This window comes from Spea bombifrons, chromosome 3 (assembly GCF_027358695.1).
Source record: "Spea bombifrons isolate aSpeBom1 chromosome 3, aSpeBom1.2.pri, whole genome shotgun sequence".
Lineage (NCBI taxonomy): Eukaryota > Metazoa > Chordata > Amphibia > Anura > Pelobatidae > Spea > Spea bombifrons.
Window position 1 is genome coordinate 65,442,112 of NC_071089.1, and position 18,738 is coordinate 65,460,849.

General features: G+C 36.4%; 1 protein-coding gene across 1 annotated transcript in view; it reads left to right on the forward strand.

Annotated features, from left to right (window-relative positions):
- The window catches only part of ASCC3 (activating signal cointegrator 1 complex subunit 3), a 255,188-nt gene that overhangs the window by 48,854 nt on the left and 187,596 nt on the right, over positions 1 to 18,738 (forward strand). Inside the window, exons 9-10 of the mRNA XM_053461329.1 lie at positions 11,504 to 11,704; positions 12,163 to 12,303. Of these exons, the coding sequence (XP_053317304.1) occupies positions 11,504 to 11,704; positions 12,163 to 12,303 (342 nt within the window). The remainder of the gene's footprint in view (positions 1 to 11,503; positions 11,705 to 12,162; positions 12,304 to 18,738) is intronic.

Sequence of the window (18,738 nt, forward strand, 5' to 3'; positions counted from 1 at the left end):
AGCAAAAGCCAGAGAATAGGAAGAAAGTCTGTGAAATTTGAATAAATGCCCAGCACCCAGGGTCACCTCCAGTTCATTCAACCAAACAGCTCCCCTGTGTATCATTTCTTGTCCATGAACTGGGAGGCATAATTTTTCCTGAGTGGCAATTTTCCCTGAGTGACCATACAGTTCTATTCCTATTCATCAAGATAAAGTTGCTTTCGGTGTCTTTTCTTTATCACTTAAACAACAAACAGGGTAAGATATTCCATTTTGTTTACCTATTATCTGAGGAAGAGGAGAATGTGTCATCCAAGGTAAAGATAGAATATATAAAATGCTCCCAGGATAGATATAGATCTATATATATATATATATATATATATATATATATATATATATATATATATATATATATAGATCTATATATATATATATATATATATATATATATATATATATATATATATATTATACTTGTAAGTATGGAAAGGCAAACTGAAACCCATCAGTAGAGTCGTTCTTTAAAAGACTTTGCCTTTTGACTATGCTATGTATCCAACACACATTGATAATACTGTTCCAAACTAAAATGTAAATAATTCATGATTGTACAGGTTGTTTGTACAGGTTTAATCTGCCTTTGTTATTTAACCCCTATATATTTCATTTTGTTTACACCAATTCTTTTTTTTTTTTAATTTCTGCTACAAATTTATGCAATTAGTACATCTAAAATGATATTAACGAAACATAGCAGATGTTGAATTAAATATCGTTTTCTGTTTAGGATGTTTTGGGATATTGTGAGTGCCGATATAGTAAAGAAATTTTAATGCAAGTTAGAAAAAGATCTAATTAAACTAAGGAACAAATAAAATTCAGTTTATCAGCACAATAAAGCTTTGGTTTAATGGAGAAAAAGTAATTGTAAGATTTTATTGTTCATTTTTTTGTTCTCTTTTAAGTAGCCATATATTTTTTTTTTATTGTTTGTTTTTTTCACCATTTTTCCCCATTTTGCAGAGACACTGCCAATTAAAGCCTGACATAATTTAAATTGTAGGGACGCTATCACATTCATGATCCGGCTTTCAGTTTTAGTTGTTTTTTGTTTTCAACAAGTTGGGCTAATAACAGTGTTCCAGTTGGACATATGCATCTTTTTAGCTGTATTGTGAAAAGAAAGGTAAACTATATTCCCCATGTTAAGTCTTGGAATGCTTAGCTGAGTCCCTTTATCCTTTCAGATTTATAAAGTACATTGCAAGAAAATATACCTGAGCTGGGGACGTTGTGAAAAAATGCATGCCACAGGGGGCAGTGGATTTGGAATATCTGAAAAGTCATACATTTCATTAATCTGTTGCACAACAGAATTGTGTACGTTAATAACCAATTACAGCTTCATTGACAATGAAAAATGTTTGGTTCTCTCGCAAATGGGGTCAGACAAAATACTGCAATTAAAGATACATGTGAGACTAGGCTGTTTCATGCTACCTGTGTATTTTGTTATACACGGCAGTCATTTGAGAAGATAAGCTATGCTTCTGCCGCGACCAATTAATATGTTTCTTTTCCCATGATGCACTTAGCAGCTAAAAGTGTGAAGGCCTAATGGGATTACATGAAAGCGTCAAAATGAAAAGAGCATCAGCTGCTCAGAATAAAACACCTTCCAAGGCATAAAAGCAATACCCGCATATGTCTAAAGTTTAAAAAAGGTCAATTATGTTCCGTGCCTCCACTTACTGTGATTAAATCAGTCTCTCGTTGCATAGCCATGATTTATAGTGTATCTCTTATGGACTTTGTGTGGGGATTTTACTGGGTACAGGTTCTTAGCACAACCCCTTTTAGCAAACCGGCCCATGCCCTTTCATTTTGTTCAAGTCTAAGCCCTGTACCTGTTACGTGCGGAGCCATGAACTAGGAGCACAAATCCTAATGGTGATTGTACTTTGTAATCACATGTATTGGTTAATTACATGAAAAATGAGACACAGTTTTGGCCCAATCATGACTTGAGTATTAACCAGGCCTAATGATGCTTAATTTGTAACATAGAAGTCCCTCTATTTTGGTGTAAGCTAATATCGATTAAATGCATGAGGGAAATAGTCTTTCTTATCACAGATATTCAGTTGGTCTGGGATTCTGGCAATTTTATGTTAGCTAAGTAACAGCGCTCTTTTTAACCTTCTCCGGGGTGCCTTGACATAGCAGGTAGCTTGTGTAAGGATTTCAGTAAATTGAAATTGAGAGCGGATCTCACATATCTCTGTTATTAATCATGACTCTGACTCTTTTTCCCATGTGAAGGCAAGACACATAGGCTAGCATGTGGCAATCAGATTGACCATTTCTATGTTTGAAAGTATCTATATGTAGGGATTGGTGAATTTGAGATCATTTTTGTATAATATGTTGTCCAGGGGCTCAAGAACAATTCAGGTTGGATGTGATATCCTGTTAAACCCCAAACTTCTATCTAAATACTTCAAATCAGAACTGCCCATAGTAATTCAATTCCTTGCCCAACCTGCCATTTTATCTCAATAAGAGCAATATGATTACTCATCTAGAACATACCTGTTCACAATTATCTAGAATGCGCATGCCGAGGAGCTCAAGGCAACCCTAAGCGTAGAAGTTAATGTGCCATGGATTTATTTTACGTGGGTCAGTTGCCATTCTGAATTTTGCCTAATTAGACATACAGGGCAGGACTATCTGGCAGAAATTTCACAAACTGACTTGTAGCATCCTATGACATGCCATGTTTACAGTCACTGAGCTCTTCCGTACCACCCGTTCTACTGCCTGTGTTTGATTTTATACACCTGTTGGCAATGGATGTGGCTGAAACACCTAAACCCAATAGCTAGGAGGGGTGTCCACATACTTTTGGTCATATGGTGTATTGTTTTTTCTTATATCATTGGTGATTGGTTGGAGTGAGAACAATATTTAAAATAATAAATCCAGTAACATTTTATCTTCCTGGTAATATGAGAAGAGAAGGTGTCACTGTTTGAAGGGAAAATAGTTTTATTGACCCATTTAAGATAATGAAATTTAATTTACATTAATGGCGGACAAATCTATTTTATTGTGTTCAGTGCTTGTGGTGTTTCCACTTGTAGATTGCGGCATTTCCAAATAGAATTGTGCTGGATTGCAGCATCATTATATAATTACAGGTATCATTTCACTAGTCTGCTTAAGTTGTTTTTCCCTCGGTGAAATTGTGAGAGTAGCGCAGGATATTATAGATATTGTAACGTCAAGCTATAAATTATGGTTCTGTCACTTCAAAATAACAGGACATTTAAATTCCATTCTTAGAAAATCACGCTTATTATGCATGCTTACAATCCTATGAAGAGACGGTGATATCGTTGAAAGCCTTCGTCTTGACTAAGGAAAGTTTTAATCTTTGACCATTGTGGAGAGAAAAGAACTTGAATTTTCCTGCAGCTGCGTGGCCTTAAAATACACACTTCTGTCCAGTGTTTTTTAGTTCATTAAACCCTAAACAACGTATAAGTGAACATTTCAGGACTGTTTCAAAGATGGATTAAATAGCTGCTTTTTTTGTTTGTGTTCTTCTAATTGCAACCTCTACGTTGCACATAAAAGAAATATTCTAGCAGCTGTATCTACAAACATGGAATCAATGATAAAATGTTAGCGGTTGGCTTGGAAACATTATCCTTTTGTTTGTTTCTGTACTCCGAGGTATGTGTAATCATTAATAATGGTTAATTAAAACCGCCGTGCCGTGAATAAAAATAACAGCGGCGTTACAATGCTACAGCTGCATTCCAGGCTGAAGTGAGGAGAATGTCGTCGAAAGAATAGTGATCTACAAAGTTTTCACCGAGTGTAGTTATGCAGCTCAGACTCCTTTGTTCACTGACAGACTGAGAGATAGTAGTATGAAGGCATATGTCAGGAAAAAGAAATAATTTAAGCATAATCCATACCCAGTATTTCTTTTGAAAAACAATGTCTTAGAACTCCATAGCTTCCTTGAAGAAGCAAAAGCTGACATGCTGTCATAAAGACGTCTGAGATCTTGAGTAAAATGAATACCCCCCTACTTTTAAATTTGGACATTGGGTGCATATAATGAAAGTATGTAATTGCATACATGTCTGTTTTAGTAATGTAAGGTCTAGTTTACCCCCAGCATTTTTTATTCAATTGGTTATTAATAGTTTAAGGTGAGTAAGAGAATGTGAACCGGCAGTTACGTTTTTATAACTCCTAATTGTAACTGTGGCCTATGAGAGGAAACGAGCGTTTAGTATTCTGGCATATGAGAGCCATCGCACTGTTTTGGAGAATTTTTAGTTAGTTGGGAAGTTTCTGCTTGACTTCTAAAATATAAAAGGGAATTTTGTAGAAAGGGTGATTCTGATGCAAAGTAACAAAAATGGAGGCTTCATAGTAATCCATGGCAACTTTTTATTTATGTAGTATATGTATATAATGTATACAGTTAATCCCTTAAGGACCAGGCTGTTTCTTAATTTTTTGTACCATTTGGGACCAAGGCTGTTTTAACATTTTTACGGCTTTCTTCAGATACAGATCATATCATCTAATTTCCTATATAAAAAAAATGAGATATGATGAATTTGTTTTTTTTTAAAAAAAACACCTTTTCTCACTTTTATTTGAAAAATCTTACTCATCCAAAAAAGCTAATGAAAAAAAATGAAGTTGATTCTACTATTTGTCCTGAGTTTAGAAATACCCAGTGTTTTTATGTTTTTTGTTTTTTCTTTAAGTTATTGGGCAATAAGTAGTGTTTTGCGATTTCAAATTGTTTTTTTCCAAATCTGGTCATTCTGCCCTGTCTGCTATTTTGGGTATCTTTAAAGCCATCCAATGCAATTTACCCCATCAAACCATATAGTTTTTGAAAGCTAGACAGCCCAAAGTATTTCAAAAGCTGGTATTCTAACCCTTTCCATGCACTAATTCTACTACCACCCTTTGTCAAACTTTGTGGTAGTAATTTATTTTGGGGGGGGGGTTATCACAAAAATTGTACTTCAGGTATGGATTTACAGCTCCGGGTGTATGTCACTTTCAAACAAGACCCCAATATGTGTTCAGGACAGTAATACCCCCCATGCATGGGTTTGTCGGGTTGTTTGGGAGGAAAAACGCCACATTTAGAAAGTGCGCCTTTTTTAACTTGGAACTTTTACATCTGGTCCTACTACCACCATGTCCTAATAGGGCCATCTTTGAAGCCGACTAATTCAATCTGCTCCATCAAACCATATATTTTTGAAAACTAGACACCCCAGGGTATTTCAAATGCTGGTATTTTAACCCTTTCCATGCACTAATTTTACCACCAGTCTTTGTGGTAGTAATTTTTTATTTTAATCATACAAATTGTACTTCAGGTGTGAATTTACAGCTCCTGGTACATTTCACTTTCAAACAACATCCCACGTCGTGGGGTGGGTTTTCTGTGTTCAGCGTCAATGAATGCTTCACAAGAAAGTGATTGTAGATGAAATGACATGGCGCGTTGTTAGACGTTAAGGGGTTAAAGACAGAGATTATTGTGATCATTGAAATAAATTTAAGAAGGAAGCCAAAACACGTCAGATCTTTTAGCTATTTACTACCAATACACTTCTCACCTCAACAAATCAACCTAGAATTTAAAACACATTAATGCATTAGATGGAATCTCAAATCTTTTGTTAACTTGTAATCAAAATAATTATCCGTCATTGCTAAATTAACAAATGCCAGCAGGATTTCTGCTTACCTATTATGTTAAGTTAATTACATGAACTTTTAAGGAAATGTGTTTTGTGAAATGTAGTGGAAATTACTTAGAATATTTTTTTTAGTCTTAATATTGATCTGCTATTTATAAATTAGCAGAAGAAATATGATAATTTTCATGACTTCCTTTTTTTTATTTTATTTTCCATTTAACTATCGTGTAGTGAAGGATAGGTTATAAGCAGGGGAATCATTTAGAAAAACAAATCCAACCAGGTCTTAGAGGTATATTAACTAAACCGTTTGAATTCTATAGTTTTACATATCAGAACATAACATCAATCATATGTTCCTTATCAGGTCTAAAAATTAGATTAATACAACCTCAGACACAACACATGACTTATTACACATTGTCATGAGTTTTATTAGAAATTCTTTTGTTGGAACATTATTTTCTATGCCCAGTTTTCAAAGCCCATTCTGTCTAACATCTAGTGCCGTTTCTTGTAACATTGACCTTCAGATCACATAGCACTGTCATCTTTACAGAAACATCTATATATTGGCGTATTGTAGAATATCAGTCACATGCACTACCCAACACTTTGTTTATAAATGATTCACTAGCACCGCTTCCCAGCTGGTTGTCACCAATACAGATCTGCCTGTCACTGCTTTTTATTTCCGGGTCGCTTCCCTCGCTGTAATATTGACACCACAAGCTGAAGATTGAACATAATGTATACATTTTAGATTGTCTAAAAAATATACTCTCATTACTGCTTTCTAACAGCATTCAATTTCAAAAGGGCATACACCGACAAATGAAAAATGTATGAGTCCTGGTCGTGTAGGGAACAATATTTTAAAAATCAAGTTTTTACTGGAAAACAAGAATAGAATGTGCACATTTAGGACACTTAAAAATGAAAAAAAAAATCTAGAGTTAAATGGTGTCTCTTCAGTATACTTTCTTCACAGAATTTTTTCACTATTTATATTTTCAATACAAATGGCTTATAACTAACGGCGCTCATAGTTCTTCAGATAGCATATGCCAACTCCTTTCTTAAGACAGTGATATTTAGATCTTTAAAAAAATTGTAACTAGTGACTGTTGTATTACATGCATACATACAAGCCAGAAAAAAATATGATTGTGCTTTGCTTCACTGATCCTGGAAATAGGGGTTACTGCCCCCTTTAACTTTGGCAATGCTAGACCTTTCTGCTTAGAAGGAAGACTCCCTGGGAGTATCGCCCAGATGCACTTCCAAGCCATTAGTTGTACAGACTGCAAACGAAAACCGATGACTTTAAAATATCTCTGGAACATGTTCATTTCATGTTTCTTGGTATTAGTTTTTGTTTTTTATATAGCTTAGCTGCCAAGAGTCTTATGTTTGTCAGGACAGTCCCAGTGGCAGGCAATGTGTTGAAAAAAATACGAACCCCCAAAATTTGAATATTAATTTAGGAGAAAAAGCCTGAATGTAAGACTATCCTATAAGAAAAATGTTTTACTAGTAAATATTAATTCACATGTAAACTAGTTTTTCATGTTTAATAAAAACTATGAGAAAAAGGATTTTTTGTTTTTATTTCCTTTTATTTGCCAACCTGCCCCCCAGATATGCCTTATACCCCCAGGATTGCCACTCTGCCCCCCAGATATGCCTTATACCCCCTTATATGCTACTCTGCCCCAGAAATGCAGGCGCTCCGTCATAGGAGCCCCAGCGGAAGTGCCGACATCAGCGGGGGGTTGTCTGCGTGCATCGCACAGACCTCCTCCGGCTGCCGTAGAGGAGGATCCGGGTCCCCTGCAGCGCTGCAGGGGATCTGGATCTTAGTCTTGTAGTCAGACCTCTATTTGAGCTCTGATTAGAAGACGACCTTGAATATAAGATGAGGGATATTTATCAGAGCATTTGCTCTGAAAAAACCTCGTCTTAATATCGAGCAAATACGGTAATATCCATCAGGACACTCAATTTAACAGCAATATGTCATATATTAATATTCTTAACTCCTTGTACCTTAAATATTGAATATGGGATTATATTCATTATAACATAATAATGAAACATTAGGTATACTCACCTGAGACAAACAGAATGTTAAATATTAAATAGTTAAATATATTGGCGCATTCTAGAAAGTTCTTGGAGGAATTAACCCCTTTAGTGTCTGGCATTTAATTGGTAAAGAACAGACATTGTCAAAAATCAGGATTTCATACTAAAAAAAAAAAAAAATATGCACATTGCCCAGATTCTGTAACGACCGTAAAATAGGTACCTTCTAACCGCATCCCCACACTAATCCAATGTTGTACTTCACAAGTATTACATGGCGACGATAGGCTGTTGCCTGCCTAAGCATCCACCTATAGTCAAAATAGTCACCTATAGGATGATGCAACAATTTTCTCCATGTACTTTTTGCATCTGCTGATATGTTCTACTAAGTAAAGTTACACCATTTTGGGAGCAGGCGGGGAGCCCGAAAGGTGGAAGAGGTTAGCTGCAGCCAGGCATACCTCTCAGGCGCCATGTAGTGATTTTGAATCACCATGGTGACCTGATGCCCAGGATTTGTCAAACCCTGATATACACAATATAGACAATATATTGGGGCACACCTCCTTATTGAGTTCAGATGTTTCAATTAGACCCATTGCCACCGGTGTATAAAATCAAACCTTTGTGAAAAAATGGTTAATTCTGAAGAGCTCAGTGAATTCAAGCGTGGTTCTGTGATATGATGCCAGCATTGCAGTTCATGAAGTGTCACCCCTGCTAGTTATTTTACGGTCAACTGTAAGCGGTATTATTGGAAAAGGGAAGCGTTTAGGGACATCAGCAACTCCGCCACAAAGCGGAAGAGCACATAAAGTCAAAGTAGCATGGTGCGTAAAAGTTGCCAATGCTCTGCTGATCCCATATCTGAAGCATGCTGTCTCTGGACTCTGGAGCAGTGGACACAAGTTCTGCGTCTCTGCTTGGCAGTCTGGGTTTGGTAGATGCCAGAAGAACGTTACCTCTCTGACTGCATTGTGCCAACTGTAAAGTTTGGTAGGGGAGGAATAATGGTATGGGGTGTTTTTCAGGGGTTCCCTTTCACTGAAAGGAAATGCTTTAGCATACCAAGACATTTTGGACAATGCTATGCTTCAAGCTTTGTGAGGAGAGTTTGGAGAATGCCCTTTTGTATTCCAGCATTACTGTTCCCCAGAGCACAAACCAAGCTCCATAAATACATGGTTGGATCAGTTTAGTGTGGAAGAACTTGACTGGTCCGCACAGAGCTCTGGCATCAACCCCGTCTGACACCTTTGAGATGCACTAGAATGGAGACTGTGAGCGAGGCCTTTTGGTCCAACATCAGTCCCAGACCTCACAAATGCTCTACTGGATGAATGCAAAAAAATTCCCACAGAAATACTCCAAAATCAAAGAAGAGTGGAAATTCTTCATATTAATGTCTATGTATTTAAAATGTGATGTCATTAAAGTCCCTGATGGTGGAATGGTCAGGTGTCCCAATAGTGTTGCGCACACACACATTGACTACATTATAATATTTAAATAGAGCCTTTTTGAGGATTAAATGTATTACGTTTATACATAAATTGGGATAGGACTGGTCCCCTTTGAAGTATATATTGCTTTGCTTCTTAGTGATTGTAATTTTAATCTCTGGGGTACCTAACGGAGAGTATGCTGGAATATTATCTTTACTATTTTTTCCCTATATCACAATTGACTAACAAGAAGTAGCATTTTTACTTAAAATTAAAGTACAATTAGTACATCAAATATTAATTTTAATCATATTGAATGGTTTTCCTCGTGATCAGGATAATCACCCATAGAGCAGTTGTGCAATTTATTGACTTTTAGTAGTTACTTGTATATAAAAGGATTTCCTTTCGTTTAGCTTATCTTTTTCTTATTCGCTACTCTTTAAGTGTTAAAGGTGCTGTTCCACAGAAACCATTGTGTTATGCAAATAAGCCTTTTCTCGGCACATCTTTCAGTGTGTTCTTTTCTCTGAAGGTTTAATCACATTCAGACAACACAGACATCTTAAGGAGCCTCTCCAGTTTCTGTGGCAATGGCCTATCATCTCATTTAGTGCCACAAGACAATTGGAAAAAATTATGACAAATGCAACATTTTACATGATTAAAGAATTGTTTGTAGGAAGGGTCTGGGCATTACATAGCACTAACTGCAAAAGTGTTAAATTCAGGAAAGTAGGTGAAACTGCACATTTAACCCTTCAGTGCCAAACATGTATGGAACACGTGGTTGGCAAAATAAATGCATAAAGCCAATAATCTTTTGTAGTGTAGCATAAAGGCTTGTGTTTAACAGTACACAAAAAACTTGCATTAAGAGAAAAACCTTGTTTTTACAGCTTAACATGGCAGCTTCCTCTATACTGCAGGGAATGCTGATCACTCAGAAACCAATTAGAAAAAAAAAATAATTAAAATTTAAGCAGAGATTATTAATGACGCACACAACACGCTATTTATTATACAGTATTTGTTTAAATTTATACAGTAATTTATTTAAATTAGCTCTTGTGCACTTCTCTGGTGTCACAATGATTATAAGGGTGATGAGTTGTAGTCTTCAAAAGCTGATGCAAGTGTATTTTGTCCCTAGATTGTTTTTCTGTAGTAAAATGTGTTTTATGCCTATATTGGGTATTGTCACTTTTGGAGACTTTGTGTTCCACAACATAAATATTATAAATTTACTTGCGGGGTGAGTGTCAATATTTAGAATATTGACAGCTTTGATATTTGGTTCGGGATTTTTTTTTTATAACCATCATAACATGTTATGTTCAGACCTGGGTACTCTCCCGGTTTGACCTGGAGTCTCTTGAAGCCTTGTTTCCTTTGGTCAGTGTTTTCTTTCTCTGGGAATACTCTCCCAGTTTGACCGGGAGTCTCTTGATGAAGCCTTGTTTCCTTTGGTCAGTGTTTTCTTTCTCTGGGAATAGGAGTGGCATGTGGTCATTTTCCAGGCTTCACTCCCACTAAAGGGTGCAAGCGGCTGCCCCTGCTCCTACATAAAGCCACTCACCCTGCAGGAGGTGCACTCCAGAGGGCCTACCATATGAAGTTCTAGCTTCTTCGAATAGCTTACCTTTTATAAGCTGCTTGTAAAATATATAGCTTATTATTGCAAGACAAAGAGAAGAAAATTATCCCAACCTCCCGTGAGAAAAATGTGCCCCTGGTATTCCGGGTTTTAAAAGTTACCTTTCTCCATTGCAGTGCCACTGGGACGGACTTGTATTGGTTTATATGCAGTGGTGTCATTATACAGTAGACCGTCATTATATTTAATGCTTCAACAGGTATATCTGTATACTTGTTTCATTTTAAATGTTCCTTTTTAAAATTAAATTGTACAGTGGGAGCTGACGTTTGTATAATGTGTGCATCTACTGACACACACATCCAGACAGCTTAGCATATAGTTATTATAATTACCGTACAGTGTGTTTTCTTTCCTCTGGTAAGGCTTAATGTCATATTAAACTGCATTAATTGGATTTGCAAAACGGATTAGCTCCTCACATCTTTTCACACATTCTGAATCTTTATACCACAAATTCACTAGTAGGAAGGATTTAATTTTTTTTCTTTCCATTGATTGTGTAGGATGTGTATGTTTTATAGTTTGTATATTGTGTACTTCTAATTATTATATTTTTTTCCCCCCAGATTGGACAGGTAGTCTTTAAGGGTATCAAAAGACTTAATCGCATCCAGTCCATCGTATTTGAGACAGCCTACAACACAAATGAGAACATGCTTATATGTGCGCCTACAGGAGCCGGCAAAACAAATATCGCCATGCTGACAGTTCTACATGAAATTCGTCAAAACATCCAACAAGGTGTTATTAAAAAGGATGAATTTAAGGTATGTATGAGTATGTATAAATAAACAAAATGTTTTTGTGGTTTTTTTTTTTTGCAGCAAATCTAAAAGTTTTGAAGGGGATTAATAATTTCCAATACTCATAAAGAATGCCGCTTGATTTCCTTCATTATTATTACAGCAATTATGTGTTACATTCTGAAAATCTTATTACCCATATGAAAAGCTTTGAAAATCTATTTAGCTTTCATGCCAAACCAATTTTCAAAGTGATGAGGCTATATAAACAAAATCCATTGTCCTCTAAAAAGCTACACACTTACCCAGTAAAGATAACTACTTTTCATGTATCACTATTAAGATTTTTTTGTTTTCTCACGGTTCATATTTCATAATAAATTGTCCTTGGTATTGGTTGGAATTCGGACAGATGAGATTGTGCATTTTGTTCATTTATCAACCAAGTGTCTTTCTCTCCTTTACCCCCCCCATCCCTACAGATTGTATACGTAGCTCCCATGAAGGCCTTGGCGGCCGAGATGACAAATTACTTCAGTAAACGGCTAGAGCCACTGGGTATCTCTGTGAAAGAGCTGACTGGTGATATGCAGTTGTCAAAAGGTGAAATTCTACGAACCCAGGTAAATTTTGCTGAGACGAAAATCTATGGGATTTGCATGATGGTTTTGCTTCTAGACCAAGGCTTTGTTTTTAGTGCTTCTTGAACTTGCATTGCTATTTATATTTATGTAAACAGCAAGCTATTTTAACATATCCACTCAGCACAGGGGGATGGGGAAAATACTAGTCCCTTAAGCTCCTTAAGACTGACCTAGAGTTGCTACCCTCACTTCAAGACTCACCCTTGTATTTTGGGGCAGCAGGATACAAGATCCTGCACACCCTCTGACTGGGCATGTAGGCCTGTGTAACACGTAGGGAATCCAGGGAAGAGAGGCTCAACAGCCAATCAGAGCACAGTTTGCTGCCCGGGTGCAGATGGACACTGGGAGAGAGGAACTGACTTTGCACTTGATTAATCATGTTGTAGTGTCTCTCTGCTAGTGTCTGACTCACATTAATCCAGACATCATAGGCAGCTGATTTGTGACAGCATTAGAGCTACTTGGGTTACAAAAGATCAAGTAGGCCTAATACCGATTAGGTGACTCAGGTTCCCCTACAACCCTGAGGTTGCTTAATGAGCGATCACAGCACCTCCTTCGCACTCAACAAATTCCATTCCTGGTGACACAGGTTTGTTATCTTGTTAATAAAGCTCTAAAAACAGTAGTACACGGAACCCAGCATACTTGTTGATACAGAAAAATTCAGTGACTTTTATTGTACAACACAAACAGTTAATGTTGTGACTTTCTTAGGTCTTTCTTAAAATAGCCTCAAAAGCGACCTAGCAATGTTTTAAAAAAATGCACGAAAAAGGGCCTTGAACACTGGTCAGTGTTGAGGAGGTTTGTGTGAATACACAAGGGAACAGCTTGCTAGCCACAAGATGCGGACCTGCGCTTGTCTGACTGTTAGGTACCTTTGGATTATATTATCATTGTAATTTATTGATTTACATAGTGCCTTAATGCTGTACAATATAAACAGTATCCACAAGTACCTTCACGGTAGATTTTGTTGCATGGATTGTGTTAAGTATGCTTTTTTTCCGTCAATATTTTATCTACTGTCAAAATGTTTTATTATTAATTAATAGGTAAGTAAGACCTTACCTTAGAGAATTTAAATAATTGAAATTCAGATAACCTGAGCTGGCCAGCGAGCAAAGTCAAATGAGTCAAGGGGCAGGCTTTCTACGGTGAAACAAAGCTGTCTTGCTGTAATTATTTTTCGTTATGTACAGCAGGAAGCACATTGGGGATTTTCCAGGATATGGCAAAATGTTATAACTAAGGAATATATAAAATTAATCATTGCCTATTCAGATACAGGATTATAAGAATCAATGTGTTTGGTTACGTTGGAGTACTATTCATTTTCACAGGAGAGCGTGGTATCTGGTTGCTTTCCCATAGCTGGTCTTAAGTAAAGAAAACAGGAATTCTGTAGACAGTAGCTTATCAGATGTCCTTAAATATCAATAGTATTCTAACCTGTTACAAAATAGTCCCAAAAATGCGTAACAGCAATATATTTGTTTCGGTGTCTGTTTTCTTTTTTGTTTGACCCCTATCTTACCTCAAATTCCATTCTAACTTGCCTCCACCACACTAACTACACCATATACTTTACAAATCACTGTTTCTTATTGTTTTATGTATCCATAATTATAGCAACAGGGAAAGTGTCAGAGTACATTTGCCTGTATCGGTGCCTGTGATTAGCTATAGAAGTCATCACGTGCACAGATGCGCAAGGGATCTGCTGTAGACCGGCTGCTCCGGTTATGGTGATCGATGTGACCTAGTCAGGTGTATCATTGGTCATCTAGGGACATCTTTTTATGATATACCTCATACATAATTAGTCGGCAAGAAATTAAGAAAGCACTGGCTTGGCAAACGCTGTCTACATGGGTCTGTTCAGACCCCATGCGCATGAATGGAAAGTGTTGCCATTGATTTTAATAGGAGCACTTTCCGCTTAATGTCCGCTTAAAGACTGGAGCTTCTAGGTCAGGTAAGGGCTGTACCTTTATTTTGTTTTTGTTTTGGAAGAATGCATATGAAAATACCCAGAGATTATGAGTAAGTGTTTTATTATTTGTATTTTTTTTCCAGTTTTGGAAAAATGCATACATTTATTTTGGGTGTCAGGGACGTTACACTGCCCCTATAAGTTGAAACACGTAGCCATACTACAATGGAGAGATGCTTGTCATACTGATCTGTAATTTGTCCTAGTAATTATTGAAAATTCTCTTAAGATTAAGAAATTGGAAGGTAAAATATAAAGTCTTATAATTATAAGAAGATCAGACAGATTTGATAAGGATCATCAATTATCTTAGAGTCGGGTCCCCATAACAATCCTTGATTTAGAAATACTCTGTTCAGTGCAAACTATTGACCTGTGATTAAATAGCGAAATCCTGGTAATATGGACAGTTCCTGAGTTTAAGTACCGTTGCTTTTGTGTTCTTTTTTTTGTTTTACGTATGCACATTTTGTTTTATTTCTCTAGTTAACTGGTTCAGTGTGCAAGTGCAGCCTTTGTGACATTAAAAATATCAAACATAAACAATCCAGTAAGCATCTAGCAACACATTATAGTGCAAGAAGCCCATTTAGATATGAGTAGGAGAACAGGAACTCATTTTTTAGACTGTTCAAAGGTTGCATCTATAGAAATAATGGCTTTCAACAATGTGCCTTTGAGCTTGATGCTTTGATGTTGCTGTGTTCGATTTGAGACTTCTTTTTATTTGGAAATTGAGCTTGTCATTATACTTTTTTTCTTCTTTACAATAGAAGGACCTTCTCTTCCTTAAGGGACTTAAATATTCCCGACTAAAGCCCCCTGAAATTTGATTCTATGCGTTTTCTATACTGGTTTTGCCAGGGGCTTTGTGATTGACATTTTGTCATAAGTGCAACTGAGCTATACATCATCACCTATAATTATATACTTGATGGACGTAAAAAGGATTCTTCCTAAGGCCTAAAAAAACCCAAACACTTTGGATAGGTAATTTAGTTACCTCAGAGTTCACATTTTTTCGATGTTGGTGGCGAAATTTACCAGATCACAAAGGCCTGTACTCCCTTTTTTAATGATATCTGCACCTTTCTATTGTTGCTTTTTTAATTAATTTTTATAATTAACATCTCTGCATAGTGGAAGAGGGGCTTGTTTGTATCTTTCAGACTTAGCATCATAATCATAATGGCTGGTTTTGTAACCAAGAGGTTACCATTTGTAAAGTCCTAATTTAAAACATTTTGTAAGGGGCTGTTTTTATGTAAATAAAATAGTCTTATACTCTTATATTGCAAACGCGGTTAAGACTAGCACAGCTAATCAATTTTCTTTACAATAATTCCCTCCTTTCTCACCCCTACCATGACCAAAAAAAGAAAAAATGGTTCTGCACTCAACTCCCAGGAAGCTGGGTGCTAGCAGGAAAAAAGGACAGCATAAAAAGCAAAAAACAAAGCAACAAAGGTTTGACAAAGGCCCTGTTTGGCCGAAACATTGCTTTTTTTTTGCTTTCTCTAAATAAAGTAACCTAAAGATTGGAAGCTGTTTGTAGTGCTGGGATTCCTTTTCTTTGTTCCCCTGCCATTACCAAGGCTTACCAGAACCTATGAACAAAAATCACGAGAGCTGCAATTCTGACAATGGCTCGGTTTCAACAAGTTGGCAGTAATGCCTGGTACTTGCTTGTATTCCTGTCCCTTTACTCTTCAGGCCAGCAATGGACAAAAATATGAAAAATCACAGAAGCACCTGCTATCACCAAAATATATTTAAAAAAGAAGCACGAATGCAAACACTTCAGGTCCACCAGGATCACTTCCTCAATATGTATGCTTTGTCATCAAGAGATGGCTTTATTGCAGTAATAACCATGTAGGTTCTGAAAAAAAGTTAGGATAACTCCTCCTAGTGGTATAAGAAGAATTTATCTATCTATCAATCTAATCTAATCGGCCCAGGATAGGATAAAGTCTTTAGTCAAAGGTAAAACACTTTAACAGACTAACACATAAAGAGATTAATTTAATTTAATTGCTCATAAGAACCATTTCAGCTCTTCTAGTCTGCGTGCTTTTCCTCATGTAAAAACGCAAACCATGCTTTATGCCTATCCCATGAATGTTTAAATTCCCTCACTGAAGCCTTTGCCATTATAAGTAGCATGAATGCTATACTAATTTAAACTATACTGTCAAAGGGACAAAGGTCTATGTATTCTATGTATTATATTTGTATTTATGCTATTCTTAATAATACATTAGAGTTCATTGAGTATGATTAAAGAACAAAATGGAGCGTTCTCTGTCTCGTTCCTCTGTCTCTCTCTGGGAGAAAAGAAAATCAAGTATATAAAGCAGTTTTTAAACTAACAAGAAGCTTTAAGAAAATACTCTTAAAAACCATGTCTTGAGCCTATTATTTTTATTCCTCTGACTCGGTGGATTTAGCTAGAGTTTGTACACATTGCCTTGTGTTCAAAATCTCAGGGTTACAAAACACTGGCACTGTGGGACTAATTTAACCATTGTGCTATTGTCGTTACTGTGGCTGCCTTAAAGCACAAACATTGAATTAAAGGTTAAAGTGAAAGGAATGCCTGTTTTCCCCGTCTGGATTTTGCTGAAACACTGTCTAGGTGTACAAAGAGAATGATATAAGGACATTTTTCTTGAATCCCTCCGACATACATGTTGTTTAATCTTCATTTTGACCAGCTTTGGGTACTTGGCTTTCAGCTGAAAATCATTGTTTGGTATAAGGAAACACACCATAGTTTACAGTCAGTTTTCATGGTCTCTTCTTTTGAAACAAATCACACATAAGCACACAGAAGGCATTTTACCAGATCCACCTTCCTATTTCATTCCTTGCTATTTGGTAAATTTCATTCTACTCAATTGTGATAAAGAGCTTTTACATTTTTATGGCCAAAGACAGCGTACAAAATTACCTCGTAGAATCTATTTTGTACTTTATGGCAGAAAAGTTCCCTACTACCGTCTAATAATGCAGTGGTCTGTGCATGCTTTATTCCCTTACTGGTGGAAAATTGCTAAGCAGCATTCAAGGAGAGCTTATTGTTAACAAGTGCGACTTTTCTTCCACAAGACTATTTTCTTGTGATGAAAATAATTCCTGATAGAGGCTTTTTTTTCTGGAAATTACACCATGCAGAGGAGGAAATGATCATTTATAGTTAAGCAAGCGAGTAAATATGAATGTGCCTATCCCATTAGGCCATCAAAACTGCCACTGAAAGCTGTGCACAGTGATTTTGTAATGGGGTATATGGACCTGCAATGGTTGCAAGCAGCAGACAACCATGTTACCGTAATTTTAAAGCCCGTGGTAGGTATATATCCTCTTTAGAAAGTTTTATAACGGTGTCTTCCATTTGCAAGAGGAATAATTGCTTGCTTTTTAAAATTTGCCTTAAGTATTTCAAGTATAATTTTTGTATACAAATTTAGAAAGAAAATTGTGCCATGCAGCTGATTGTCACAATCTCTCCATCCAAGAAGGCTGTATTCTCTACGGAGATGTCTGTATTACTAGGGACTTTCTTTTTTTTCTTCACCAGCGCAATGTTCTCTCTACACAAAGACTGCCGTAATACTTGAAATGCTAATCCGTTTTTCAGACCTTCAGTACTTATTCTTCAATAAAGTATGACTTTCAGTTGACCTTATGCCTGCCGACATCTAAATGTGTTCATCTGGAAAGAAATCTCTTCTAAAACTAGGATTACACCGCAAACACCCCCCCCCCAAAATAAATAAATAAATAAAAATCTGTGTATGAAAAAAATATAGTCAAGGCAAGACTTTACTTTTCAGTCTTCTCTTTGTGTATTGGAATGAGTCACGTTTTTTCTTTCCTTAAATGTCCTTTTGCTGGGGCATGTGAAATTTTAAATCTCAGCTGAAGCAAGATAGCTGCTGAAGAGAAATTGTTTTTTCACAGTGAAGAGCTTAGACTTACAGTATCTGAGCGTGTCTTGTCTTGGCAGCTTTTGTTTCAGTTTATTGTAGCATTTCCTGCTGATCAACTTCTTAATCTGTTTAAGCCTTTTAGATGTGATTTCAATTACTTTTACTTCCACCAGAAGAATTAGCACATTCTTCTCCTTCATTAATATCTGGCTTAAACTGTTAATTAGATCTTTGTGTGGTCTTCTTGCTAACAGAGAGGATTTTTTTTTCTATGTGTCTGTTCATATAGTTTTGTATTCAGTAAGAATAAGAGTACTTGAAATACTTGGTCTCTAGTGACAAGCTCAGTCCTAACATCCAGGATTGTTGACAGTGGTTTTACACTTCCTCCCAAATATATTTTGCCATATATATTATATAGAATAATATACCACTTGCATAGGTTTTTAGTTTTATAAGGAATCAAAATGTTCCCTT